At 40.4% G+C, this 27308-nt stretch overlaps 1 protein-coding gene across 3 annotated transcripts; it reads left to right on the forward strand.

The window, feature by feature from the left end:
* Positions 1 to 33: 33 nt before the first annotated feature.
* Positions 34 to 26381, forward strand: PANK3 (pantothenate kinase 3). 3 transcript variants are annotated; one of them, XM_055812135.1, is made up of 8 exons: positions 34 to 753; positions 10109 to 10461; positions 11900 to 12153; positions 12785 to 12961; positions 15264 to 15387; positions 18404 to 18529; positions 19933 to 19984; positions 20564 to 26381. In XM_055812135.1, exons 1-7 carry the CDS (start codon positions 726 to 728, stop codon positions 19981 to 19983), a joined length of 1113 nt encoding a protein of 370 aa, XP_055668110.1. In that variant the 5' UTR covers positions 34 to 725; the 3' UTR covers position 19984; positions 20564 to 26381. The 3 variants fall into 3 exon arrangements, with proteins under 3 accessions (XP_055668110.1, XP_027635516.1, XP_055668111.1); XM_027779715.2 differs by lacking the exon at positions 34 to 753 and having other exon boundaries at positions 10328 to 10465; XM_055812136.1 differs by lacking the exon at positions 34 to 753 and having other exon boundaries at positions 10328 to 10465; positions 12790 to 12961.
* Positions 26382 to 27308: the final 927 nt, after the last annotated feature.

Consider the following 27308-nt stretch of genomic DNA (forward strand, 5'->3'; position numbering starts at 1 on the left):
CCGCGCCGCCCCGTGACGGGGCGGGGGGCAGCGCTGCGGCAGCGGCGGAGCGGGCGCGCAGGAGCCGCTGCGCCGCCTCGGCCCCATTGTGTGGCGCGGCCGCGGCTCCCCGGTGCCGGCCGCCATCTTGTGCAGGAGGGGGTCCAGCGCCCGGCCGGCGTGTCCGTCTCGGCTGGGGCCTCCGCGGGGGGCCCGGGGTCGCCCTCCTGCCGAGAGGGGCCGCGGCGGCGGCGGCGGCGGGCAGCCCCTGCGCCCTCGGCCGCACCCGAGCGGGGCCTCCTCCCCGCGCCTCCGCCCCCGGGGGCCGTCCCGGGCCGCTCTCCCCGGCTGCTGCCGTGCCCCGAGGCGGCGGGAAGGGCTGCCCTCCGCGGCGCTACGCGGCGCCCCCGGGGCTGATGCTCGGCACCTCGCGGCGGGCCGCAGCCGCCGCGCCGGGCCAGGCGTGAAGGCCGCCGCCCCCGTCCCCGTCCCCCCGCCCCGGCGCGAAAGCCGATGCCGCCGCTGGACGAGCCCCTGCCCGGGCCGCGGGCATAGCGGTGGGCGCTGCCAGCGCCGCTCCCGAGGAGGCGGGCGCCCACCAGCCGCGGATCAGGAGACCGAGGCCCAGCCCCGCGGAGCCGCCGCCGCTTCCCGCCCCATCAGGCGAGGGGCAGGAGACGCACCCCGAGCGCGGCGCCGCGCCCCGCCCGCCCCAGCCGGCTGGAGAACCGGGCCGCCGCCGCACCATGAAGATCAAGGATGCCAAGAAGCCGTGTAAGGCCGGGGGGCGGCGGGGCCGGGGGGCGGCGGGCGGGTCTGAGCCCTGAGTTCGGCCGCTGCCTGCCGGGGCTCTGCTCGCTCCTTGGCGGCCCCTCCTCAGTGAGGGTCGGGGCTCGGGCGACCCTCGGTGTTGGCGTTGGAAGGGCTTCTCTTTGAACAGAGAGTAACGGAACCCGTGTTTTGGGGCTGGGTGCTGTTTTTGACGAAGATGGCACTTAAGTGGTGTGCTGAGCACCTGCGCAGGCGGCTGCAGTTGCTACAGTTTTATTTTTTAAGGGCTAATTAACTTCCAATTTTTTTTAGAGACAGTAGTTCATAATACTTGGGTGTATGTCTTTCATTTAAATGTGCTGAATTCTCCCTGTTAGTAAGCACAGTTGTAATAATATTTCGTACTATTTTATTATGCGGACTGCCATATTTGTTTCGGAGAGAGCAAATGTTTGTATTCACCTGGGTCTGAACCAGATGTCTGAGGCTACCACTGCTTTTCTGTGGGAAGAGAGAATTGGATCATATACAGCCAGTTCCATACGAGTGGTGTTTCCCCAGTGTAACAGATCCAGCTGTGCAAGTCAGCACACCTGTTGGGCTGCGTGGGTGTACCTGAGCTGGCAGGGATGCAGGGGTTACTCTGCTGAGTTAGGCTGGTTTTTGTCATCATACTTGAAGACTTATTTCAGGGTGGGTTACTGCGTGGAAAAGATGGCTAGTCCTAAAGAGCTAGGCCTGCTGTTAGTCATATGACATGCCTGTCTCATGAAGAGCATACAACTAAGAGTATATTGGAAGTGTGTGTTTTTAATATATTGTTTGAGCAGCCCAACAAGATCATCATCAGCAAAGGTGTATTTAACACAGGAGGAACTAGCGCAGCTCTTGAAATAGCTATAGACATGGAACTGAGTTTGGCTGTGGAGATACTTTGTTTCTTGTGCTGTGTGCTAAGAAAACCCTAAATACGCATCTTGGAGCACACTATAGCTGTCACCTCTTATTAGTGCCACGGTGTGGAAATTGCTGAATTGACTGTAATCATGTTTATGAAGAATACAGTTCAGACAGCATTTTTTTCCCCCTGGTATAGCATTAGAGGAATGATACCAAGACTGGAGCAGCAGTTGGTTGTAAGATGTTCTAGTGGTTTGGCAACTTAAAATGGTGACAGTATGGCTGCTTCTGCTGCAAGAAACCTGCTGATTTCAGGAGTGTCTCTGCTGGGCCTTGAAGACTTGTTTTCTGTAGTCGTGGGTTTAAACCTCATGTTCTAATAATAATGCCAAGTGTTATCAAGAAGTTTTAACTGATTAAATATGTTAAATTTGTAGTTGGACTTCTCCAGTTCTTGAACCTGAACTTTGATGTTGGTTTTATGATGGGAGTCAGTTGGTAACAATTGGAACTGCACAAGCAGTGGAAGGGAAGAATACAGTGTCAAACTACATTGTTTATTTCATCTTGACTTTTTAACCTATTTTGAAGCTAGTGGATTTTTTAAAAATAATAGCACTTAGGCAATGAACTTCAGACCCATTGTGCAGATGTCTGTCTTGGTTAGTCGCACGCACTGCAGTGGGAGAGCAGCTGAATATTTGAAGAGGAGCAGACCCACAAAAGCACTGAGGATGGAAAAGGCCACTGATGTTCAGGGGCTTTGATGCCCTGTACTGCTGTGATTTGGCTTATTATGCTCAGCGTGAAAGCTGAATTGGACTTAAAGTACCACTTTGAGACAGTCTAGTTAAAAATTATTTAGATAAGGCAGTCGTAGACACTTTTCAGTACAATTGCAGAGTGGGTATACGTTTCTTAGGCAAAATGAGTATTTTATTGTTGTGCTTGAGCCAGATTTGATGAAAGGGGAAAATGGTTGATCATTGTTTAACAAGAGTTTGTTACACTGTTGTAAGAGCCTGCAAACTGGAATTGAGAAGATTGCTTTAGCCTACCGGTACTTTTTATCTGTGATGTTTAGCATCATGACAGAAAGCACAATTGCACTAAGCGCCATATCCGTCATAAGAGAAATGACAGTAACAATAAGGGTAAGACACTTAACAAGTTCAGAATTTCTAATGTGGATAAACTGTCTAGACATGCTTTGCGCAGGCCTCCCTTTCAAAAATCTTTACCTGACTAGTGCTGTTGCTACTTTGTTGTTGTAAAACCTGAGAAATGCAGCTGAACTTACGGAACATGGCTTCTGAGATGGACTGTTCTGAAAGAGGCTAGTAAGGGGCTATTTAAATTTCTGGTGCAGGTGGTGGGACGTGATAGGCATTTTAAATGAGGATAACAAATTTGAATTAGGCAAACCTTCTACTAAGTAGTTAGTGTTGCAGTAGAAGCTGAAGAGGTTGTGGAGTCACCATCCTTGGAGGATTCTTGAAAAACTTGAGAGATCTTCAGGTCTTACCTGGAAAAAACCGTAGTTGACCTCATCTAGAGTTGGCAATTTTCCTGCTAGTATGACTAGATGACCTCTGGAGGACCCTTCCAATGAGTAGTTGCGTGGTGGCTCTTCTGAGGAAATGTCTGTAGGAAGAATGGCTGGCAATTTCAAGAGAAACTTGCAAAGGTTATTTTGGGTGTGGAGATTATGATAAATGTGAGAGCAGAGTCTCACAGAACTGCTGCTGCGAGAGAGGAACAGGCTGTCTTCCTCTAAACGAAAGAGGAGCTGCTCATTCAGAGAGCTCTTGGTGTTGGTGGGGAAGGCAAGGCACCAAGAGGAGGGAAGTGCCAGCATGCTGTGCTCTTCAGGGGAGGTGGAGTCCTTCATCTTGGCTCTGGAGTGTAACGGACCGCTGAAGGAAAGGCAAAGAAATCTAGTATTTAGTATGCAGTATATGTTACTTGTTACAGTTTGCCACTTTAAATTGTTTATTAAAAATAGTTTGAGAACAAATGTCTGCATTTCCCTTGAGGTGAATTGAGACGCATTAATGCGTGAAAGTACATAGTAGAGATTTTCAAAATGCTGTACCAGTATAAAGAAAAGATGAAAATCTTAAGTTTATTTTCTCTCTACAGACTTGTAGTCATTGTGGACACAGTGATCCCATGCAAGATTTGTGTAGTAAACTGATGAAAAATCCATTTAGGTTGCTGAGGACTCTCTTAAACTGATTTTTCTGTTCATAGAACTTGCTGCTTTGTCTTATGTATGCTAGTATTTTCTTATTAGTCCTTGAAAGCTGATTATTAGCCTATAGCAGATGTTACAGGCTCTCATTCCAGTGCACTTGGAAAAATGTATTTCTAATAATGGGTTAATACTGCCAGGCAGAGTTTATACTGTGTTTGCATCTGTCAGTGTTAGGTTATGCCTCTGCATGCTGTATCTTCCTATAACAAAAACAGCTATCCCCAAAGAGATTGCTGCTGAAATGTCAACAAAATTAACAGGATGAGCAAGGAGGGAGAAGATGAAAGCAGTGATATTTGTCTTGTATTAGCTTTAGATGGTATCCACTTGTAGATGTGATAAACCTAATGAAGAGCAGTTACAGTAATTGCCAATTACTACCTGTCCTCCCACTGGTAAACGTAGTGTGATTAGAGATGACCGAGTGGGAAAGTGTGGTGAGTTTGGATGGAGAAGTTTTCCCATGAGGGAAGTGAGAGAATGAGACAGATGTGTCAGATGACATTTAATTCAGGTGTTAATTCTGTCCAGCCCAAATCTATGTTGAGCTGAACTCCAGATATTTTAACCAAAAACCTGTTACAAAACTAGTTAGAGGAACTCGCCTGTGTCTCCAGGGCTAAGGGCACTTGATGTGCGGTTTTGCTCTGTAGAGGCTTGTTGACACATCAGCAAAGGCACATTGCTGCCTAGCTATCGGGTTAATCCCACTTGATTTAGCAGTTCAGCAGCCTTTGGTGTGTTTTCTCTTAATTTGACCCATTAGATGTTAGCTACCTTAGACTGCTAGCTGATTTAGGTGTTAGTTTACCATTAATTTTTACTCTGCTGTATGCAGATGCTTTAGGGAAATAATGGAAACATAACGATGTATGCATGTACATAGAGGAAAATGCATTTGGAGAAACCACAAGATACATTTAGTTTAAGTTGCTGTGTTTACAAATGCAGTGTAATAGTTCAGTATAACTTTTGTATAGTTAACTTGTTTGTTTGTCAGTAATCAGATAACAGAACTAACTTTGATCCTATTCTTACCGAAGACTACGTACCAAGCTAAATTAGATAAGTTTTGTGCATCAGAACAGATAACACTGCATACACTCATAAAGAATTTTTGCTGTGCTGGCAGAAGTGAACTTCTTAAGTTTTCACGTGATTTCATGATCATTTTCCTTGTATTTTAAGCCAGTATAGAATCACAAACTGCAGCACGCTTTGGCTGTTGTTCCCCAAGATGTGTTTATACTCAAAGTGCGACGTTCTTATGTCTTAATAATACGTAAGCTTTCTTCCAAGGATGACACAAAATCTGGCAGCCTATTGTCTGCTTCACTGACAGCTGTGAATTTATTGGGATATTTTATGGTGCAAAGCTCCCTGCTTGAGTTAGGAGTTAGGTACTTTTCCTCAAAGGTTAGTTCTTGTTAATTTAATGCAGGGTTGATTCAGACTGTTATTTTATTTTACGGTGAGAAAGAGATATTTTAAAGGTATTTGTTTCAAATGTGTCATTATGTTGATAGGAAAGAGGTTACCAGTAATCTGTTTTTCAGTAAAATTACTAGTATGTGGTCCAGGTGGAGAACTTTGAAGGTCCTCTGCTGTGCTGCAGCAGAACCCATAGAAAAGGAAAATACTTCAACCTTTGTGCTTGTATTGGCACAGGAGAGACTTTTTACTGTAATTATTTCCTTTTGGCATATAAAGACCTTATATGATAAGATACAAGTAACCTTAAGATTGCTGTCAGAAACTAAGTACGCCACTAACTTGAGCAGTGCCAACACAAGAGAATAAGGCCTCCCTGTGTAGCTCTAAATAATTTAAAAAAGCAACCAACAGCCGTCAGCGTGGGTTTTCTTACTAGGCAGAACTGCTATATCATTCCTTGACCACAGCATCTTGTGACAGCACTCCTCCCATGCAGGAAATGCTTTTCTACATTGCAGGAAGCAATTTCTATGGAATCCTCTTAAAACATCATGGAGTTTTTTAGCTCCGAGTAGGTGATTCCTCAAAGCTGTCTTCGTGGCATGTTCCTGGTTGCTGTGTCTACATAGGGACCACGGTGGCTCCTGGCAGTGCTGGGAGGTGCAAGAAAATCTGGATTGGGAGTTCAGGAGGTTGGACGTTGTGATGCTGCTCTTCTCCGGTTGGAGACAGTTCAGTGTGGTGCAGAGTGTCACATTAAACCGTACGGGATTTGACTTCCCATTTGTGTTCTACTTTGCATATTTGTTTCTTCTGAGATAGTGAAAATACATGTTTTATGTACTCTTAAACAGGGCCTGGCTTGACTTCCTAAAAGCAGAATGCATGTTTTTGAAGCAGTTTTACGTGGTCTATCCAAGGCAGTTGGGCTCGTTGAGTAAAAAGCTCAGTTCCTGCTTCTCTTTTTTTCAAATTGGAGCTGACCTCTGCATAGAGGAGCTAAACTTTGAAAAGATGGGGCACTGGATTTTTTTTCTGTGAACAGCAGTTAAATTCTCAGCCAGGAATACACCTGAGCTGTGCATCACTTAGTAGAGTATTCCTAGGAATAAGAACACTTACAAAGAGGAACAGCCAATAAAAGTCATCTAATGACCAAATCCCCATAAAGAACAGAAAAAGGCCCATTTTAGTGCAGGTGCATTCAATTCCTTAGGAATTGAAGCTGCAGAATGGTGCTTATAGTTGCACAAGTCCTCAAACCTGGTATCTGCAGAGCTAGAAGCTTGGAATGAAGGTTGTGCAGTTGGTATTGATCTTATCCAGGCATGTTTCTTTAACTATGACTGCTGTAAGGATCAAGCTAATGTCTGGGGATTTTTTTTTTTTTTTTCAAAAGATTGTGCTGCCGTCATTCTGCTCCTAAATCTCTCACTCAAAGAAGCAGGACCCACAGATAAGACTATAAAAATAATTTTTATAGAATCATTTATATATTTATTTTGTATATTTTCAGCCCAAGGTACATACCATGCTATTTTTGTCTTGTTCCAAGCCAGCTTTCAAATACAAGAGTACCTCAGAATTAAATTTTTCATGGATTTGAGAGACTATAGAGGTGCTGGTATATGCTGCAGATTGCATATGTAAGATTGAAAACTAATGCTGTGAACATGCCTCAAAGGGTAGTAACATTGCTTTAAGCAGAGTGCTCGTGTGGTGTAAAGTGATGCACAGGTTCCATGGATGTATGGCTTGACTTAAAGGAGAAGTGGTGTTTTCAGCCATTGCCACAAATAGCCTGGCTGCCCTCTGGAGGGGAAGCCTTGTAGGAAACTTGAGCGCATTGTGCATTTTCTAAGTAGTTCTCCATCCTGAAATCTCAACCCTGCAAATGAAATCACTTTTCAGTAATTGGAAGAGGAACTGGTGCTTTCACGTGGGTTGCTGTTTTCATCATTCCCCCTGCATCCAGGATAGGATGGATCCTGAGCCAAGATCCACCCAAAACAGGTTTGAAGGCTGCAGCAATACGAGGGGAGTTCACAAGGTTTCCATGCTGCATCCATGTACAATTATGTTCTAACTTGTCAGGGTATTTCTAATGTTTAGAGGTAGCTTATGCATGGGTAAATCTTGTATCCTTGCAGTCCCAAAATCATAACTACAGTTCAACTGATTATGCACTTGCCAGATATATACATATGTGTATCCCCTTCTGTGTTTGGAAAACAAAATGGCTTTAATTTTCCTGGTTTAACCTGTATATAAATCAATCAAGAGTGGCTTATGTACACAAGAATCCTTGTGTAATATCTTTTTCAGGGTTGCTGGTATGAGGAGTAAGTCAACAGTACGTGGGCCCGGTTGCTTGTCAGTACTGCTCCACCTTGTAAACTAAATCCGAGCAACGTACATACCAGCCAAATCTTGACAAATTTTCAATAGAAAAATATGAAATTTCTTGGGGTTTGTTACAGAGGTGAAAACTGTGACCTATTTCCTCAGTCTCAAAATCCTTGAATTGCTGTTAAGATCACTCAGTTAATCCAGAAAACTGATGTTCTACAGCATGATCCTATTTTTCAACATAAAATATGTTCTAATTTTGATTATGGAATAAACTCCCTTAACAGTTCAACTGCTGCTGGTTTTTACTTGGTGTACGAGATATATAAACCTTGAGATTTTAAGAGGTGTGGCTAATGCTATATTTGCGAAAGCCTTTTGGGTCATTTAACATGGGATGCAGTGGATCTTCTGACAAACAGGCATTACTTGCGCCAGTCTTCCTTAAGGTCATCAGTTGAACTTTCAGAGGTTTCCCCCTCTTTCTTGTTATGGAAAATGAGATCCTAGGTATTCAGTAGGTCCACTGAGCAGGAAAAATCCCAAGTATTTTAGGTAGTTCTTGGCTTGCTGTGTCCTAGTTAAGTGCTTAATGGGTTGGACTGACTCCCACAGACACTTTCTGGCCTGTTGGGTGAATCAACCACCCTTCTTTGGTTTTGGTCTTGTTACTTTGTTGATGACAAGAGGCTGAAACTTAGTGAGCTTGCTTAATAGAACATCAGTTATTTGTGGTCAAACAGTAACATGACAGATTTTCTGATGTCCAGAGTCACAGTGCAAAGAAGTCAGGTATGCAGTTGTGAAGTCAGTTAGTGTGTGACTTTATGCTTAGTCTTATGCTTAGATCTCAGCTTTATTGAACAGACATGAGGTTTATAGAATATCTTTATTCCTGCTTGGGGCTAGAGTCTACTCCCAGAATTTATCCTTGTATTTAATTTTTTTTTTTTTATTTTTTTTTTTCAAAATGAGTAAGGTTACTGAGTCAATCGTTTTTTGTCAATATCTGACAATATTCTCTGGACAACTTTTCCTGGGAGTTGAGGCAACATTGTAAGTTTCTTCTGATGTGGTTTGATTTTTTTTGGGGGGGTGGGGGTGTGTGTTGTGTTGTTTTGTTTTGTTTTTAAGCTTCTATACTCATGTCATAAATGAACTGGCACATAGCCAACCTTGGCTAAATACATTGAAGTGTTTTGGTAGGCCATTCTTCTCAAGGCTAGATCCCACTGGTAATGTAAATCCAACATAACTGCATCCTACTCATGATGAACATGTTAACGTGTTCTCGGTTTTGTCCCTAAGTTTCATGCTTCTATAGTATATGAATTGCATCTGAAGAAATAAATTGGAACTCTACAGAATATATATATATATAAAAAAATAATAATAATCAACCTAACAAGTTATACTGTCAGGTAGGACATAAAAATATGAGCTTCCCAGCTGGCTGTTCAGGTTTTTCTTAAACTTACAAATTGTTTTAAACACTGATTCTGAGAGATGAGTGGTGAAACTCTGATGAAGATGTTGCCTTTGCCGTAGGGTTGCTGGGTTTCTGTTTCACAACACAGTTAGGAAGATTTATTGATAAAGGCATATCCAAGTCATGGTTCTAGATGACATAAACCGTAGAATCCCTGTTAGGAATTGCAGTCATCCTACAAAAGTGACAAAGACGAAATACTTGCGGTTTAGTATTGTTCTATATTACAGAAATCCTTTCCTTTCCAAGGTACAAAGGAAGAAAAACAGAACCTAGATTCAGTAATATTTTTTATCTTATGTGTACTTATTAATAGTACTTTTTATGAGCCCTTTGTAACTTCAGAGGTTATATGAAGAGCTCTCTTCAGCTCCATAATTTGGGCATCTTAACACTCTGTCAGTTTTTAAAATACATGCAAATAAATTAATGCTTCCCTCTCAAATGAAGCAAGTTATGTGAGCAAAAGATAACTGAGGAGGAATACCTGTCCTGCTGCTGTCAGCTGTAATGTGTCACCTGCTTTCTCATGAGTTTGCATTGCAGTCTTTGTGCTAAACTATGTCAAAACTATTATTTTAGGAGTGAAGGTTACTTCAATCCTTTGTTATCAAAAAAAAAAAAAGTGGGTGAATCTTTAGTTGGTATGAAAAATACAGTATGATTTGGGGAGTTCTTAGATGGACTTCCTGAGCACATGTGACAGCATTTAAATATGTAAATAGAGCTGCTCATTTTTGCATTTTTACCTGTGGCAAGAGGGGTATTTAAGATCATGCCATGGAGATAAGCACTAATTCTTTGTTCCTGTGAGGACTTTTTGTTAATGGCTTTCTTGTTAAAAAGTATAGCATTGGTTTAGTCTTAAGTTACATGTGTTGCTTTTGCACTTTAACAAAGCTAATCAATTAATTCTTGTATCTTCACAGCTTTTCCATGGTTTGGCATGGACATTGGGGGAACTTTGGTGAAACTTGCATACTTTGAACCTATTGATATCACTGCGGAGGAGGAGCAGGAGGAAGTTGAAAGCTTGAAGAGCATCCGCAAATACCTGACTTCCAATGTAGCCTATGGATCCACTGGCATTCGAGATGTCCACCTTGAGCTGAAAGACTTAACAATTTTTGCTCGAAGAGGAAACTTGCACTTTATTCGGTTCCCAACTCATGATTTGCCTACTTTTATCCAAATGGGAAGAAATAAAAACTTCTCAACACTACATACGGTGCTCTGTGCCACTGGTGGTGGCGCTTACAAGTTTGAAGAAGACTTTCGCACAGTAGGTAGCCTGTCTTTCCTTGTACTGAAGCCAATGCTAAAAGCATTGCTGATGATGAGTTAAAATAAGCAGTATTTTGAAAAACAGGGGCATGCTCAAAAATTATTATTTATTCATTGGTTTTTCAATCTTAAGTATGATAATGTAAAAATACACTTTCTGACATCATCATAAACACAAAGATCTATTGCTAACAGCTAATTAAAAGCTTCCATTAATGCAGCGAAATGCAGGACACCTTTGTGGAAGTTAACTATTTTCTGATCTGTTTTCTGTGATGGGAGATGTGCTTAAACCAGTGAGGTGCTTGAGTCACTTCGGATTTTCTTTCCTAAGCTGCCTTTAATGATAGGTTTTCAATGTTTGTGGGTAGGATTATCCTCATTAATTTAGTCCAGTGCATTGTTTAGAGATATGTGCTTAACAGTGAAGCTTCACAGTTGTGCCACGGCCAGAAAAGCTGAAGGGTCCTGGGGGAAGAGGAGGGGACTGGTGGTGCTGTAATCTGTGCCGATGTCAGTCAGTAGTGTGCAGTCTGGTCTGATTGTGCAACTTCATAATCTAACTGTGGGTTGCTTTCTAAATGTGAGCACCTCTGATTCAGAGATAGACTTCAGGGGTGTTTTTTCTTGGGTTAGCTGCCTGTTTGGACTCTAATGGAACCCCCTGCTGCAGTAAGGGAGAGAGCATGATCACTTTTTTTGTGAAAGCCCAGAGTTAAATTGGATTAACTATGCTGTGAAATTACAGCCTTCCTGCAATCCACGGCACCTGTTAAACTGTATTTCTGCTATATGAGAGAATGGCAGCTTAAATGTCTTGTGCAAAACTGAGAAAGACCCTGAAGTCCTGTAGAATTTCTGACCTGTATTCTTCTTATGACCTTTAGAGCATTAATAAAGTTGCAAGGAGAGTTAGTATGATGCCATTGAGGTTTTTACCTTAGGCTTTTATCTGCTGACATCTTAGAAATGACTGTTGGACTTCTAAGGTGGGGAAGGAAACCCACAAACCTTGAAAAGATGTGCAGATATGTAAGTTTCACTGAGATGATGCTCAGTGGGGCCTCTAGGGTGTTTGGTGACCTTTTTTTTTTTTTTTTTTTACTTAGATTGATGAAAAATGTTGCTAATTTTTGATGGATTAATGTCTGAGTATCTCAGAAGTTATCTTTGGAGTTACCACAGCAGATATTTATATCACCTGCCTATTCCTGATTCAAGTCTGAGATCTAGATTTATAGTCAGAGTAACTTGCTAATTGTTGTATTCAGAATTTAATCCTGAATTCTTTGTTGGCTTTATAGTGGGATTGAAGTTCCTGAATTAGTCACCTGAGATAGCTTCTTCAAGTTAGGCAGTACGAGTATAGTCATAAATTTGTAGCATATTTAAGCAATGTTAGAACACATTGACACTGTCTTTCTTTTTGAACACAGATTGGAAACCTCCAGCTGCACAAACTGGATGAGCTTGACTGCCTTGTCAAAGGCTTATTGTATATAGACTCTGTCAGCTTCAATGGCCAGGCAGAGTGCTATTATTTTGAAAATGCCTCAGATCCTGAGAGATGCCAAAAGATGCCTTTTAACCTGGATGATCCATACCCGTTGCTGGTTGTTAACATTGGTTCAGGAGTCAGTATTTTATCAGTCCATTCCAAAGACAACTATAAAAGAGTAACTGGAACAAGGTAACTTAAAGACCCATGTTGGAGTTGTTAGTCTATGGAACAATGAGCCTTCTTTTTCCAAAGGGGTTCCTCTCCCTGACTCCCCGCACCTATCCCTTCCCTCACTCTATGGTATGGAAGAGTATTTTACTTTATTACAACTGCATTCATTGAAGTCCATTCCTGTAGTTCTGTTAATGAGGAGATTTAACTAGTATGTTATTTATCAACCGAGGAGTGCTAGAAGTGCTCTGTAGTGAGTTTTATAGGTTGTATCTGAAGTTTTGATAATGTGTCCAGCAAACTTGTATTTCTCTTGCTCCATAAGAATAAACGTGTCCACACAACTTGAAGTAAATGATCAAGGATCAGAGTCAGTAACATGATGTGGGTGTTCAGGGAGTTTCTTTCTGATTAAGTTTTCCAGCTTACATTGTGAGAGTGTGTAACTATTTGTTAGCTCTTCCTGTAAGTGACTTATATAAATGTTAAATTGATTGACAGCTGTTTGTGTAGTGAAACTTGAGCAAGAAGGCAGACAGCTTGGTAGCTAAGCTGGAGGGCTTTATTTGTTTTATTTTGTTAATCAGATGTAAGAATCTTTGATGTGAGGAAATCCTATGAAAAAGCAACTAGTTTTCTTTCTTCTTAGTCTAGGTGGAGGGACCTTTCTTGGTTTATGCAGTTTGTTGACGGGCTGTGAAAGTTTTGAAGAAGCTCTGGAAATGGCATCCAAAGGAGACAGCACACATGCTGACAAACTGGTTCGAGATATTTATGGAGGAGACTATGAAAGATTTGGCTTGCCAGGATGGGCTGTAGCATCCAGGTAAGCAAGAGATCTTTTAGTTGGTTCTTTTGCTGGTTTGGGAGGCTTCAAAAACAAGACTTGAACTATTAATGCAGATAAAACTGCTTTTTGCAAACTATTGTAGTCAAGTTCTTATCCTAAAAGTGTATGTACTCTGTTATCCTTAAGATTCAAAGCCACATGCAGCTGCAGGTGCCTGCTTGCTAGATAACACACAAGACTTCTTTTTTATGTCGTGTACAGCTTTCATGGGTCAGAGAGAATGTGAGGTCATCGTAGGAGTGGCAAGAACAAAGTGCAGAGGTGTTGTGGTTTAACCTGGCAGCAACTAAACACCACACAGCTGCTCGCTCATTCCCCGACCTGTTTAATAGGACAGAAGTGGAAGGGGGAAATATAATAACAATAAAAAAATTAGAATATACAAAACAAGTGATGCACAACACGGTTGCTTACCACCTGCCAACTGATGTCCAGCCAGTTCCCAGGCAGTGGCTGCCTTTCCCCCTCGTTTATACGCTGAGCGTGATGTCATGTGGTGTGGGATGTCCCTTGGGTCAGTTGGAGTCAGCTGTCCCAGCTGTGTCACCTCCCGGCCTCTTGTGCCCCACAGCCTCCTTGCTGGTGGGGTGGGGTGAGGAGATGAAAACTTCTTGACTTAGTCTAAACACTGCTTAGCAACACCTAAAACATCAGTGTGTTTTCGACATTGTTCTCATCCTAAATCCAAAATGCAGCACTGTACCAGCTACTAGGAAGAACACTGACCCTATCCCAGCCGGATCCAGGACAAGAGAAAAGACGAAGCAGATTACTTTTTGACTTCCTAGAATCTTTTTAGTAGGACTGTTGTCCAGAGGGAAGGTGAATGGAAGATGACATTTGTATTGCTCTTACGTAGTATCTCTTCATATTTTTGGAAAGACTGCTTTTTTTTGGTACATAGTTGTCAGTACACACACCTGGCATAATGTTTTATCTACTTTTCTCACTTATGAAGGCTGTCAAACACAAACAGTTTGTGCCATGAGAATGAATGTAATTTTCTGCCAGTGACAGAGGGGTTTTGTCATAGCTGCAACTTTTATTTCCGTTGGGGAAGATTATTGGTGATATTACAGCTTCTTAGCCTTAAGAAATGTAAGAAGAATAAACTCTGGGAGTGAAACTAATATGTGCGTAAGAGTTCATTAAATCTTTATTCTTATTCAGTAGTAAGAGGTCTTAATTCACAGTAACTTAATTCTTCTCCCTTTCTGGCCAGCTGAGTTCAAGCCTCTTGAGAGAGCATATACTGAGAGGTTTTAATACGTGCAAACTTTACACTTTCGGTCAATACATCTTAACTCGCTCTGTATATAGGTACTTTTTATTCTCGTTTACTTTTTAAGACTGTTAGGATCTTTAAGGACTACTTGAGTTTTAGAATAATCAGGATTCTGGCTCTCTGAACTGACTTACATATGGCAGAGTCCTTAGTGGTAAAATATCATGCATAGCTATGGATTCTTGTTTTGCTTTTTCTTCTTCTGTAACTTGTAATAAATTATCTACTGTGTATAGTAATGGAAATGTCCTTCTCATGTAGAACTCTTCATTTATATAACCTACACCAGGGGTCCTCAAACTATGGTCCGCGGGCTGGATACAGCCCCCCCAGGGTCCTCAATCCACTCCCCAGTATTTACAGACCCCCCCTGGCCACCCCCCACCCCCCCGGGGGTTGGGGGGGGAACTGAGCAGCCGCAGATGACTGCCTGCCACTTCATCCGCGCGCCAGCCCCCTGGTTAAAAAGTTTGAGGACCCCTGGCCTACACCGCAGGCTGTCAGCTGTTTATTTTCTGCCTGAGGATTGCGTTCCATCCTAAAACCTTTCATCTCATCTCTGGTTTACTTCTGGTTCGAGAATTGAGGATTGGATAGATATGATGATTGAGGAAGGAAGCACGACAAGTTGGAAGATTCACCAGTCAGACTTATGCATCGATTTAATTTACAGTGACTAGATTTGCAGTGTAGCCTTGCATAAGAATAAGACTACTTTTTGCTGTAGATGGTTTTTCATGGAAGTCAGTCTAAAGAAAAATATTTGATTGGGGGTCATTATTGTAACAAGATTGACTGCTTCCTGTGAAGGAATAAATAGGCACGTTGTAGTGTTAGTAGTCAAATTGCTGTATTTAATACAGATCTAAAACGGGAGCTCCGTAAGAACAAATGTGAGACTTAAGTTCTGTTACAGCATAAAAATTACATTCTGAAATTACTTCAAATGCATATGAATCACTTTGTACTTAATGGAAGTTTTTCTTGTTCTAGTTTTGGGAATATGATCTACAAAGAGAAGAGAGAGTCTGTTAGCAAAGAAGATCTTGCAAGAGCCATATTGGTCACCATCACCAATAACATTGGATCTATTGCCCGGATGTGTGCAGTAAATGAGGTAAAAGCTTCTGATCTAGCTATAGGTTTATTATTTGGTTTCCAGTTAAACGTCTGCTAAAATGATGTATCATTTTAAACCTTCTAGTACATTCCCAAATGAAATGAAGAAGTTGGTTCAGAATATTTTGACTGCCTTTGGAAAAGTGGGACAAAGATATCTTTGCCAATGGGGAGGGTAATCTAGTGAGAAGGGCTTCAAACTAGCTTTGTTAGGGAATGGAACCTAAAGCCTGCAGGCAGGTGAGGGAGAGGGGAGTGCAGGATGTTGAGATGTAAGGACTTGAAGTCCCCTTGCAGGAACAGGATGACTGTGGGCTTGACTTAAGTCTCTACACAAACACATGCAGCATGGGATACAAGAGGACTTGTAAGTCCTGGGTCTCATGAGGAACTATCCTGACCTCCATTGGAAGGGTAATGTGGCAGGCACAAGCAATTCATACTGCTCAGTGTGCTGGGGACAGTTTTCTGACACAAGTGCTAGGCAGGCTGACCAAGCAAGCATGGTGCTGGACCTGCAGTTCATGAGTGAAGAACTGGTCAGGGATTTCAGTGACAGCCTTGAAACAATAGAGTTTGAGATTCCGAGGAAAGTGAAGGCAAGTAGCAGAATAGAGACTTTAGATAGGTTTGAGTAGAACAGGACTCTGATTTGGGGGGAATTTAGGAAGCAGGATCTTGTGGAAGGCTGTCCCAACGGCATAAGGAGTCCAGAATACCTTGTTGATCTTCCAGGATAGCATCCTGACAGCAAAAGCAAAAGGTGGGGTACAGTCTGGCTAGGGAGCAGCATTGTAGAAGAGAGGAGGGTGCGTGCAGTTGAGCTGAACGTGAGCCAGCAGTGTACATGTGCCGTCGAGATGGCTGGCCTTGTGCTGAGATGCACTAGCAAGAACATGGGCAGCAGGTCAGAGGAGGTGATACTTTAGGCTTCACTTTTCCCCCTCTTTCCCAGCCACCACCATCACCAAAAGAGAAGCACTAGCAAACTAGAACAAGTCTAACAGGTTACCAAGGCAGGGTGCTGCCCTGGAGTACCTAATGTATGAGCAGACACTGAGGGATCCAAGTTAATCCTGAGGAAGAAGCTGTAGCCTGGAACGGTTGTCACTTACCTAGAGAGGGTTACAGGGAAGACGCTGCCTGGTACAGCTGTGCACAGCAGAAGGGTGGGAAGCCATGGATGTAACTTGTAACAGAGAGAATTCTGATTGGTATAAGGCGAAAAAGATGCTCACAATGAGAGCGGTTAAGCCCTGATGTTTCAAAATGTGTGACTTGAACAACTTCAACACTTAAGTTGCTGAAAGATGTGCTTTGCGCAGTATGTAGCACCTGATGGCCTCCAGCAGTTTCTTCAAGCTGAAATTATTCTCTGATCAAAGCTTGTAGAAAGCCTTGCTTGTAGTTAAGCATTTTTAATTTTTACCAGCTCTTGAGACTTCAGATTGTTTTGACACCTGTCATCTTACTGGTTGATACAGAGGTGGTTTCCTGTCATCCTCTGTTTCTCAAAGCCCTGCTAAACAGAACCAGTATGCGTTCAGTTTTGATACGATTAGCATGGACAGTCAAGAACCTATGGAAGAATACTGAATTTAGGTGTAGAAGATACGGGTGTTTAAGCAGCAGGGATTTCCTCATTCATTATCAAAAAACTTTGGATAAGGTGAGGTTTAGTAACAGCTTTCTTGGAGAAGGCTAAGGGTAACTACTTAGAGCTGTGCTTAAAATCTATGAATGTGATAGTCTCAGAAATACCAACAGCCTTGTGAGCTGCAGTTACCCTTCTTTTGCTTAGGAGCCAGATTAATATATTTTTCTGAATTCAATATTGCAAGTTCTCCCTCAGTTTCCTTCTCTTTCTCTCATGTTTGTCTTGGAGGAGAAAGTTAATTTTGGCTATTGCTTTATGGCAAAGCTTGGTGACAAAAGAGTTAAATTGAGGGTGAAATGCAAAGTACATGTTAATAGTCTGAGCCAAATATATGCAATTTGTATTTAAGGGTGGAGTAAGTGAGTACAAATTGGGACTCATAAACTGTGCAAGTTAGCTTTATTCCAAGTTTTTTTGGTCTGATTCCAACTATGTCACAGAACTACAAATCATAAGAAATGGTTAATAGGCATACACAAACTAATATCTAACTGATGTATAAAGATAAAATGGAATTAATTATTTTGGCTTTCTGCTATAGAGCAGAGTTACGTTTGGATGCCTTAACAGTGTGTTTACTTGTCTTCACTGTGGACTAATCAAGATGGTGAAAAACAGTTGCATGTTAATCATTTGACTACAGGTTGAATTGTCATACTAGCTTTTTTAACAACTTGATATGAATATTCATCTAACATAATTAGGCATTTATTTAAGCACTAACACAATTAAATTGTCTTTGGTTCTTGCTTTCATTATCATTAAACCAGTATTTACTGTTGCTTCTACTTAATGTTGGTTTTTTTTCAGTGAATAGGGAAAATTACACAGTTCTCACTTTTTTACACGTGACGATTAAAATTCACAGCTCACATCTAGTATTTAAGTCTTAGTTTAATGTTACGCTGAGGTGTGTTGAGGTCTGAAGATGAAAAGAACATTGTTATGTCTTACTGTCTTCGGCTTCTTTACAGTGCTGCCTTGTTGCATATGGATCAAGCAGCATTGTACAGGGCTATGAAGGCATTGAGTCTTCTCTACCAAATATAAGTATTTTTCATTTAATTTCACTTTTAGCTGGGCTGTTTCTTTGGCTTAATTGCTGAAAATGCTCACTTAATTTGAAACACAAATGCTGCTTCTCTGTAAATTAAGTCCCTTAGTTGTTGAGGGTTGCACGGTTTTTCCTTTTCCCCAAGCATGCTGCGTTTTAAATTTTGGAACTATGTTTTAATTGTGGGTTGTTTGTTGTTTTTTTCTTGCTCAAGACAGTCTTTTCTTTCATAGCTTAATTTTTCAAAGCTGTGTTAAACAGTGAAAAAGACTTAATCCTTTGCTGGTTTTCTCTTCTTTTTAGAAAATAAACAGAGTTGTGTTTGTTGGCAATTTCTTACGTGTGAATACTTTGTCAATGAAGCTTCTTGCATATGCACTGGATTATTGGTCAAAAGGGCAGCTGAAGGCCTTGTTCCTAGAACATGAGGTATGCTATGGTTCATTTATTGTATATATTGTTTTACCACAAATCAGAACCACAGGTATTGAGTAACTCTTGCATGTGTGATACTGTGAGACACCAAGTACTCAGTAAACATTAAAGTGAGAGGTTTGTTTTACTGTATTGGTTCTCTGGTGCCAGGTTTCTCTGCCAGGGAAATACTTAGGTTGCTTTGGGGTATCTCAGTTCACGTTATAGGTATTTGGAGAGGGACAAGAAAATCTTAAGCTCTGTGCTAAGGTTCAACAGTCTTTCCTTGGGTTTGGGTGGAAACAATAGTAAGTATTGTATTTCAAAAGATTACAGAGAAATCTAAAGCATGGCCCTTTGAAATACTTAAATTGTTCTCAACTGAGTTTGAGCAACATCCTGGAAGTGGAGACTGCTTTTAACAAGGACGGCTTTCATACCACCACAGATACACCTTGAAGTTGTTGTAGTGATTTTATGATCTGAGATTAACCTGCTTTTGGGCAGCTGCTGCGATCTAGATCAGTATGTTATGCCGAGAGAGTTGACCTGCTCTGGTTAAAATACGGGGAATTGTATTAATTACAGGTTGCAGCAGCTGGGAAGCTTGTAGCTTCTTGGCAGTGAGCTGGCAATTTTTGTTCTCTGTTGGTTTGTAAGTACTACGGATAACAATGTTACATCTATTCCCTTTCAGTTGATTCTCACAACTTTTTTCCTTGCTTGCTTATCCTGAGACTGACAGTAGCCTGTCTTGGTGCTAGTTTCTGCGGTAACAGCAGAACGGTTCCTTGTTAGTTCTCCTCCCTTGTGATTTTTCTTGGATTAATTTTAAAATCTTGCATTTGGTCAAGTGTAGTGTCCAAATGCTTCTCTATTTCATAGTTATAGGGAGGGGGAACATCTCCCCCAGAGGGGAAATATAATCCAAAAGGAGAGCGTGGTTCTTTGTATGCAGGTAAGTATACAGTCCAGGAAATGGTGTTGAAACTTGAACATAATTCTTTGAAAATATGAGGGGAAGTCAGTGTAAGAAATTTTTTACTTACACCTTAGGAATAGCGTTGCTATGGATATTGAAGATCCTTTGACAACCAAAATATGCAGTTCTTCTAGGAAAAACAAATCAAGCCAAACCTGATTTCAGTGTTTTAAGGAGCCACTGATATGTGTCTTAAAAGTCCTGCAGTGTATGGGGAGGCTTGGGGTGAAATGTCCTAAAGTTAAGCTGGATAAGAAGGATAAAATGTTTGTTTCAGGAAGGTTAAAAAATTACTGTGAAAGATTATGTATTAAGCGTATGGTGTTCTTCCTGTAGCATTGCTCCACCAGATGCTTTGTCGTCACTGAAATGTGATTAGTGCAGAATGCAATACCCTACTTGAACCTGAAATACTCTTTTTATTTGTTTTGAACAGGGATACTTTGGAGCTGTTGGTGCTCTTCTTGGTCTGCCAAATTTCAGTTGAGGTACCAGATGTCACTGTACTGAACTATTTTCCACCTGAATGACACTTGTTTACGGCAATGGGAACTAAATCTAGGTCGAGGAGATGAAAATAGCACATTTTCTGTAACTGTTTTTAAGAAGTGATTAGCTACTGAATATTGCCATTTTAAGGGAGGGGTTTTCACTCTGGGCATTGGAAAGCGAACCACTTGGGATACTGGTTATGTTCTTTGGTACATGTGGCCAGTATTGAACTTGGAATATGCGATACAACCTCTGAAAACAAGCTTCCAGAAGAAGGAATGCTGAACCTTTAAGTGCTTGGCATGAAAATGTTGCAGGTTTACTCCTTTTTTTTTTTTTTTTTTTTTGGTTTTAAGCCTATCAGTTTTGTATATAACTAGTGAATGAAAAATTACGTTCATTAGTTATACTATATTATAAGCACAATTTCCCATGTGTACTTACAGAAAACAACTTCAAAAACAGGAAGGTACTGTCTACAAGATGAAGAAACTGTAGGCATTTGCTTCCCACAATGAGAATAATGGTTTCATTTTTATGTGTAATGGAAATAATATTAATGCTTTAATTTTCAGTGGGAAGATTTGAAACACAAAAGATCAGCCAAAGCAGCAGATAAAGCAGGTGATGTTTTGAAGGTTTTGTGAAGATACTCACCTGCCCTCTTCATGTGTTTGAAGATGCAGCTGGTATTTTGGGAAGATCACCTCCATCTTTGGATTTGGAAAAGAACTTAGTGATTAATGAAGGCGGATTTTGGGGTTGATTTGTGGTGGTGTTTTTTTGTTTGAGGACATGACTTCCAAAATGCCTTCTGTTTTGGGGGGGGGGGTGGGGGGGGGAGGTATTTGTCTCTTAAATTCTGACATCATAAGTCATTATTTGTAGAGGTACCATAAAGTCTGAGAGAACTGAAGAAATCCTTATCAAATAGACTAAATACGGGACCTCATAATTCTGATGCTTTGGCTCATTTCTGTGGAAGTTTAGAAAAATTCTGCCCCATCATACGAATTTGAAAATGTGATTTCTCCTTAATTTTATAAGAGTTGATCAGAGCCTAATTAGGTGTTGAAAATGGAAGGTTGTTAGCTTGCTTTTGGGTTTGGAAGTTTGTTTTTCAAAGTTGAGGACAGCATCAGAGTTTGTATTGCAGCACTAAATGGACCAATATTGAGTGTACTTGCAATATGGAACCATTCATCAAATTGTGGCCTTGGGATAACATCCATACTCTGGAACTGATCTTTGAGGTTTTCTGTATACTTTAAAAATTTACAGTTGTGATTATTGTAGGAAGTTTAGTCCTGAAGCCAGGGCATGAGATCTTAAACCTGTAAAAATATTATACAGTCATTAGCTGTATGACTGTGGACTAAAGAGCTACCCAATTTTATGATATCATTTTAATGTTAAATATTTCCTATAAGTGCATGAGGAACAACCAGACTAGAACACATTCATATCCTCGGGTTTAAGGCATTTTTAAAACTGATTGCTCAAGTACTCCACAGCATGGCTGTGTTGTATTCACAGACACATCCACCCAGTGTGTTAGAAACCTCTATGTGCTATTTTCAGTCTTCTCTTTGTTTTCTTAAAATTCAAAGCCCCATATTAATGTGGTTTTTTTTTAATATTCTGTGATCTTTTAAGAGTACAGTAACTTAAGAGTAGCCAGTTCATTAAGCCCAATGCCAATCGCAAATGCAGTTCCATTTATTGTTGCTTTTCCTGGTACTCATACTACGTTTCCATTGTGCTTGATTTGATGTTTCATCTTAGACATAAAGAACCAAACAAGAGTAACACTCACAGTTCAACTGATCTAATGCTAAATCAGAGCACTTCAGAAAATAAGTGAATATGGCTTTTAGAGAATGTCTTTATAAATGCTGTATACTGTTCCTTTTAAGGTACTAGGGAAAGTAACCTTTATTTGGTTATAAAACTTCATAAAAGCTTTCTGAATGGTTTGACAGCCTCCTGAAAATTTTGCAAACCAACTGCATATTTTTCTTGCAAAGTGAGGTACTTCAAGACAATGTACTACAGTTTGATTAGAAACAGTTCCTTTAGACTGTATTTATTGCTACTTCACTTCTCTTTTTGTGATATGGAAAGAGAGCTGCTCTTGAAGCAGTAGTTAGAAGTTACTTGTATATTTAACCAGAAGCGCATGTAGAAGATGATTGCCTTATGACCATGGTTCACTTAAACCATTTGAAGTTGATATGACCTAGGATGTGTTTTAAGTAAATTGTACAGAGTTACAGAAGAAATTAATGGAGTAATTCTTGAGCAGCTGTGCTGTATAGAAACTACTGTGAGAATCAAAACGTGTGCCCTACCTCTTCCCTTGAGATTCTAAAACAATTGGCTTCCTTTTGCTAGTTTTATCAGCATAATTGTTACTTCATTACAAGAGCAGCCAGAGAAGTTGTCAAACCCTACTTTAAATCCCAGGGGTCCTGTATTTAAGCCTCATTTTTGGGTTTCATCTCACTTTCTCTCAACATAGAGCTAGAGTCTATAAAGATTGACTCTACCACAAATAGACATCCTAGGCATAATAAGCAGTTACAAGATAAGCCTTAAAGTCTTTTCATCTAAATAGGTTGAAAAGGCTTGTTTCCTTTATGCAGATCACTTAAGTAACTTGCTTTTTCCTGATTTTCTCTTTTAATGTTCACCCTTGCCGTTTTTTTTCCTCAAAGCTAACTGGTTGAAGCAGCTTTAGGGTGAATTGATTCAATGTAATATGCTACAGTAGGGAAAATCTGAGGTTTTCTCAGGGCTACTGTTGTCTTCTCAAGTGGAACCACTTCTCTAGAGGCAAGTTGTTTTGTGGTCTTCTAAAGTAAAATGTAAAGTTCATTTTGAATGTGTAATTGTTTTCAGCTCAATCAGCCATGTGAGTGCCTTTTTAATTTTTTCATATAATGCCAGTTTTGCTGGTACTGGGACTTCATCCATGAGGTTTCCTAACCAGTGTTGCTTACCAGAGAAATGGCAGGTAATTTTATTGGCCATGGAGATGATCCCTTCAATCCAGTGTAGCTAGAGCCGCCAGGAAAACAACATCAGGTTTCTGGCTTCCTATCCCTGTAGCCCTTATCTAGGTGTAATGCTTTTGCATTTCTTGATCTTATCCCTCCAGCTTGGTCTCTTTCTAAGTAATACGCACAGTTTTGTTGTAGAAGTATCTCCTGAAAGATCACACAGGTTCTTAGTCAGGTAAGTACAGGTTATTTCTGGCTGAAGAAGTCCCATTTTTACATGAAGCTGTTCCAAGTTGGTATGGCTATTAACTGCTTCCACCTTTCTAGTCCTGCTTAGGATAACTGCAATTTGAATGAGAAGGGAACTTCTACAATACATTTTGAATATTTAGCAAGCTGGAATGAACATGTTTTCAGCATTCTTCACTGAAGCCAGCAGATGTTCAAGTAGAAACACCTTTTCATTCTTTTTAGTAAACCCTCAGTAAGTTTAACAGTTCTGAAGGAAGCGGCACTGATACACTTTCTTTGTCTTCTTGTAGTTCTGTCAGGATTTTCAAAGGGTGTTCAGTTATCTGACCTGCCTCTTGAAGATCTTTCCCCCTCTGTAGTGTTTGTTCTACGAGCCAGCACCTGTGATTCTACCAGCACCTCTGTCCATAATTTGAGTTATGACATGGAAACAATACAGGACCACGCTATCCCACTTGCTCTCAGCCTGTGTATTAAGAACAGAAGTTCCGTTCTGGCTTATAATGGATTAAATACTCCTTCAGTAGTACTGTGAGATTCCTACTCTCATTTGAGTTGTTGGTAGTATACGTGTAAGGTAATTATATTGCCTTGAAGTGTTGTAATACTAAGCCTTTGTCTCTATCCAATATAGGTCTTCAGGAAATACCTACTTCCAGATAAGTTGCAATAACTTCTCATTCCTAAATGTTTCAGCGTAACAGTGGGATTTTAACATTTGAAACTAATTGAAATGTCTTATTTAGAGCAAATCTGTGCTTCTTGAAGACTAGATGGTGTCTTGTGCATTCAGTCATTAACTTACATTAATACCTAAATTTGCATTCAATCTATTTTCAACATTACTTTCACTATTCACAGTCTTGGATACTAGATGGCTATAGTCCTAAGGAAACAGTTTAGTTCAGAACAGAGATGAAGGTCAGTGCAATTCTGTTGATCTAGTTATGGTCAGCTTTTTATCCTGAGTCCATTTGCGCACCTAACAAGACTAGTTCTTTCCCTTATCAGTGTTTTCCTAGCGACAGGGCTTTCTACACCCTTGTTTTGGATTATGTAGTCTTAAAGAATGTAATACAGAGCAGAGCTTTCCTGAGGTTGAAAAGTGAACAGAAATCTGTGGGTCACATTAAAAGTATTTGACCAAGGTCTGTAGGTCACAGTGCAGAGCTAGGAACACACTTGACGTATACAGTTAATGTTTTGTTTGTACTGATTTTTCCATTTCCCTTTAACGCACAGTGAGAAGAGGCAGACTTAACAGTCATTGTGGATAAAGTGGGTGAATTAAATCCTCAGACGTGACCATGGAAGATAAAGAAAAAAAAAAAAGCCTTATCACAGTATAGAGGGATAATTCACTGCTTACATTCTTTAAGTTTTACTGATACATTCTAAAGTACGTTACCAGTATTGTCATCTGTGATAAAATTCTTTAAAGAAGCCTGTTCTATTCGTTTTGTTTACTTCACACATGTAAACCATATTAAGTATTCTTAAAAACAAACTTTCTGAAAACATCTCAAAAGATGCTGTAATATATGTGTAATTGTTAATGTGCTAAAGGAATATGCTTGAGCAGTCTAGGTTTGCATAACTGAATGCCACATCCTGCCCACTTCAGTTACATCAGTGGACGATTCTCTTAAATGGGGGACTTTTAAACTAATGAGCAAGATTTGGCTTCAAGATCTTCTGCTTGGGGAACACAGTAGTGCCACTTTGCATATTCCTGCTAATGCTAAATTGTTTGTTAAAAATAGATTCTAAATACAATATTTATGGCCTGGTCCTTTTCACAGACTTAAAATCTAACATTTGCAAATATTTTATGGCCTTATTTCAAGCATCCCTTTTGGTTTTTTGAGTATGTGGACTTTGTTCATGTGGCAAGTTGTTGGCAGGTTTGGCTTCCTGTGCTGCTTTGTGTAAGGCCCATAACATTCCTGTTGTGCATTATGATATGGATGACTTTTCCTTTCTGGATTTCAGGGTTATCCTTAATCTTGTTTAGTTATTGTGGCTGTTTAAACAAATAGTATCAACTAAAACACAATTGGCATTTGTCCTCTGCTAAAACTTAAAGAAAATCAGCCATTACTGTAAACATTTGGGGAAGTTGTTGAAAATGCAAAAATATCCATTTAAAAGAATTTTAAAAGCTAAATTGGGTGAGTCTTGCCTATAAGATAAACTGGACTATGGTGTGTCAGTTGCTAATCTTTCCTGTAAATGCTAGCATTTCACAATTCTTCTAGCATCAATTTAAGAACATTGTAAATACAAGCTTTGGGAGGAGGTATGATAGTTCAGATGGTGCATTACAAAAGAATTATAAGACTAGTGAATTAGTATTTTGAGACATTAAATTGACATCTAGAAGATGAAAATTAGTGTGTTGATGTTATAGGATATAGAGGGCTTTCGATAATCTGCACTTTTTTACATTCCTGAGTTTTGGCATTAACAAATGAGTATCTAATTTTCCATCTGCTGTCTCATCATATGCAGGCCTTGTAATCACCAATTGCTGTCTTCAAATATTTGTTCTACTTATTTAGCAAAATGGATGGGCAAATTTATAAATTGTAAACCTTGTGGGATGGAAGTTCTCCGAAGAGCCATTTGGTTAAGTTGCCTTATTCTATTGCATTGCACTCATGTTATGTCTCCACTTTCTTGTTTACTGTCAGACACTGAAGATGTGATGTAAAAATACGTGCTACAAATTTTTATTCATAAATTACTGATTAATACCTTTGTGTCACCTGTTACTACAGCTCTTGTAAATGATACCTTTATGCCATCTGTAATACAGCTCTTGTAAATTGTTTAAATTATTTTTCTTTTTATAGATTCTCGTTACTGAATGTACAGATTAGATCCCTTTAATATGTCATGGAGTAATTTGGTTGGGGCCCAAAAATGGCCAATGATGTCATTCATCCCATCAAAACTGTAAATAATTCTTTACTGCTTGTTTGCATGAAGTTTGGATTTCATTTACTTTGTCATAACCCAACTCCTCTGTGATGGGCCTACTTTCTACGGTTTGTTTTCCTGGTTTTATTACCATTTGTTCTGTATGAATGTTGAAACAGTACTTTGTCTTTCCTAATAAATAATTTGAGATTGTTCATTGTTCGCCTACATTTCTGGGTTTGGGGTAGGGATTTCTGGGTGTGGTGTTCTGCTGCAGTATCATAAATTGCTGTGATACTTGATACTGGGTGGGTTGTTGCATAATACTTCATACTAGGATAACATGACGGGTGTGGTTTTCATGCTCTTTTCTTCCTCTCCTTTAATAAAAGCCTACGCTTCACAGTTCTTAGATTCAGGTCCTGTTTTTAAAAACATTTGATACCCTAAAGAGGGTTAGTTTTGTAGTCTTGAAGAAGAAAGCATGCAGTGAAGCTACTGTAAGCTTTTGCCTTCCAGATTAACTTCAGAACACATGCCGATTCATGCACACAGGTGACTCAGAGTGGAAGTATTTTATTCAACAGGAAAATACCATGTATAAACTGCATGTTACATGTAAACTGCAATGACTTCTCTGTTGGAATTGATCTTTGCTTACGTTTTGGAAGAACCAAATTACATTGATCTGATGCCTAATGGGCAAGAGGTCGTCAGGAATGAGGTCTGTGCCACAGCAGCATGTTGGTGGTGCCTCTTGTGACAAGCTTGCTGTGTTAGAGGCTGTTCTTCAGGGTTCACTGTACAAATTTTTTAGCCATCCAACCTACAGATCTTTGCTTTAAACTGTCAAAAATGAAACCCTGAAAACTCCATTCTGTGTTGCATCTGTCAAGTCTGGCAAAGAGGAGCTTTGCCCCGCAGTGTTCTTTTTATGTAGGGGAAATGAGCTCATAGCAGACACAAGTTCCTTTACAAGTTTATGGAGGGTGTATTTGTTTGTCACTCTCTTTTAATGCAGAAATTCCTTCTTTCTTTGAGTGAACTGTAGTAGCCTTTTGCAGAAGCTGGTTTGCATTTCAGCTGGGTCACTCGCTGCTTCCTGGTGCAACCTGTGCGCAAGCTCAGGGGGCAGGGTAAGCTG

This window comes from Falco peregrinus, chromosome 8 (genome assembly GCF_023634155.1).
Source record: "Falco peregrinus isolate bFalPer1 chromosome 8, bFalPer1.pri, whole genome shotgun sequence".
Lineage (NCBI taxonomy): Eukaryota > Metazoa > Chordata > Aves > Falconiformes > Falconidae > Falco > Falco peregrinus.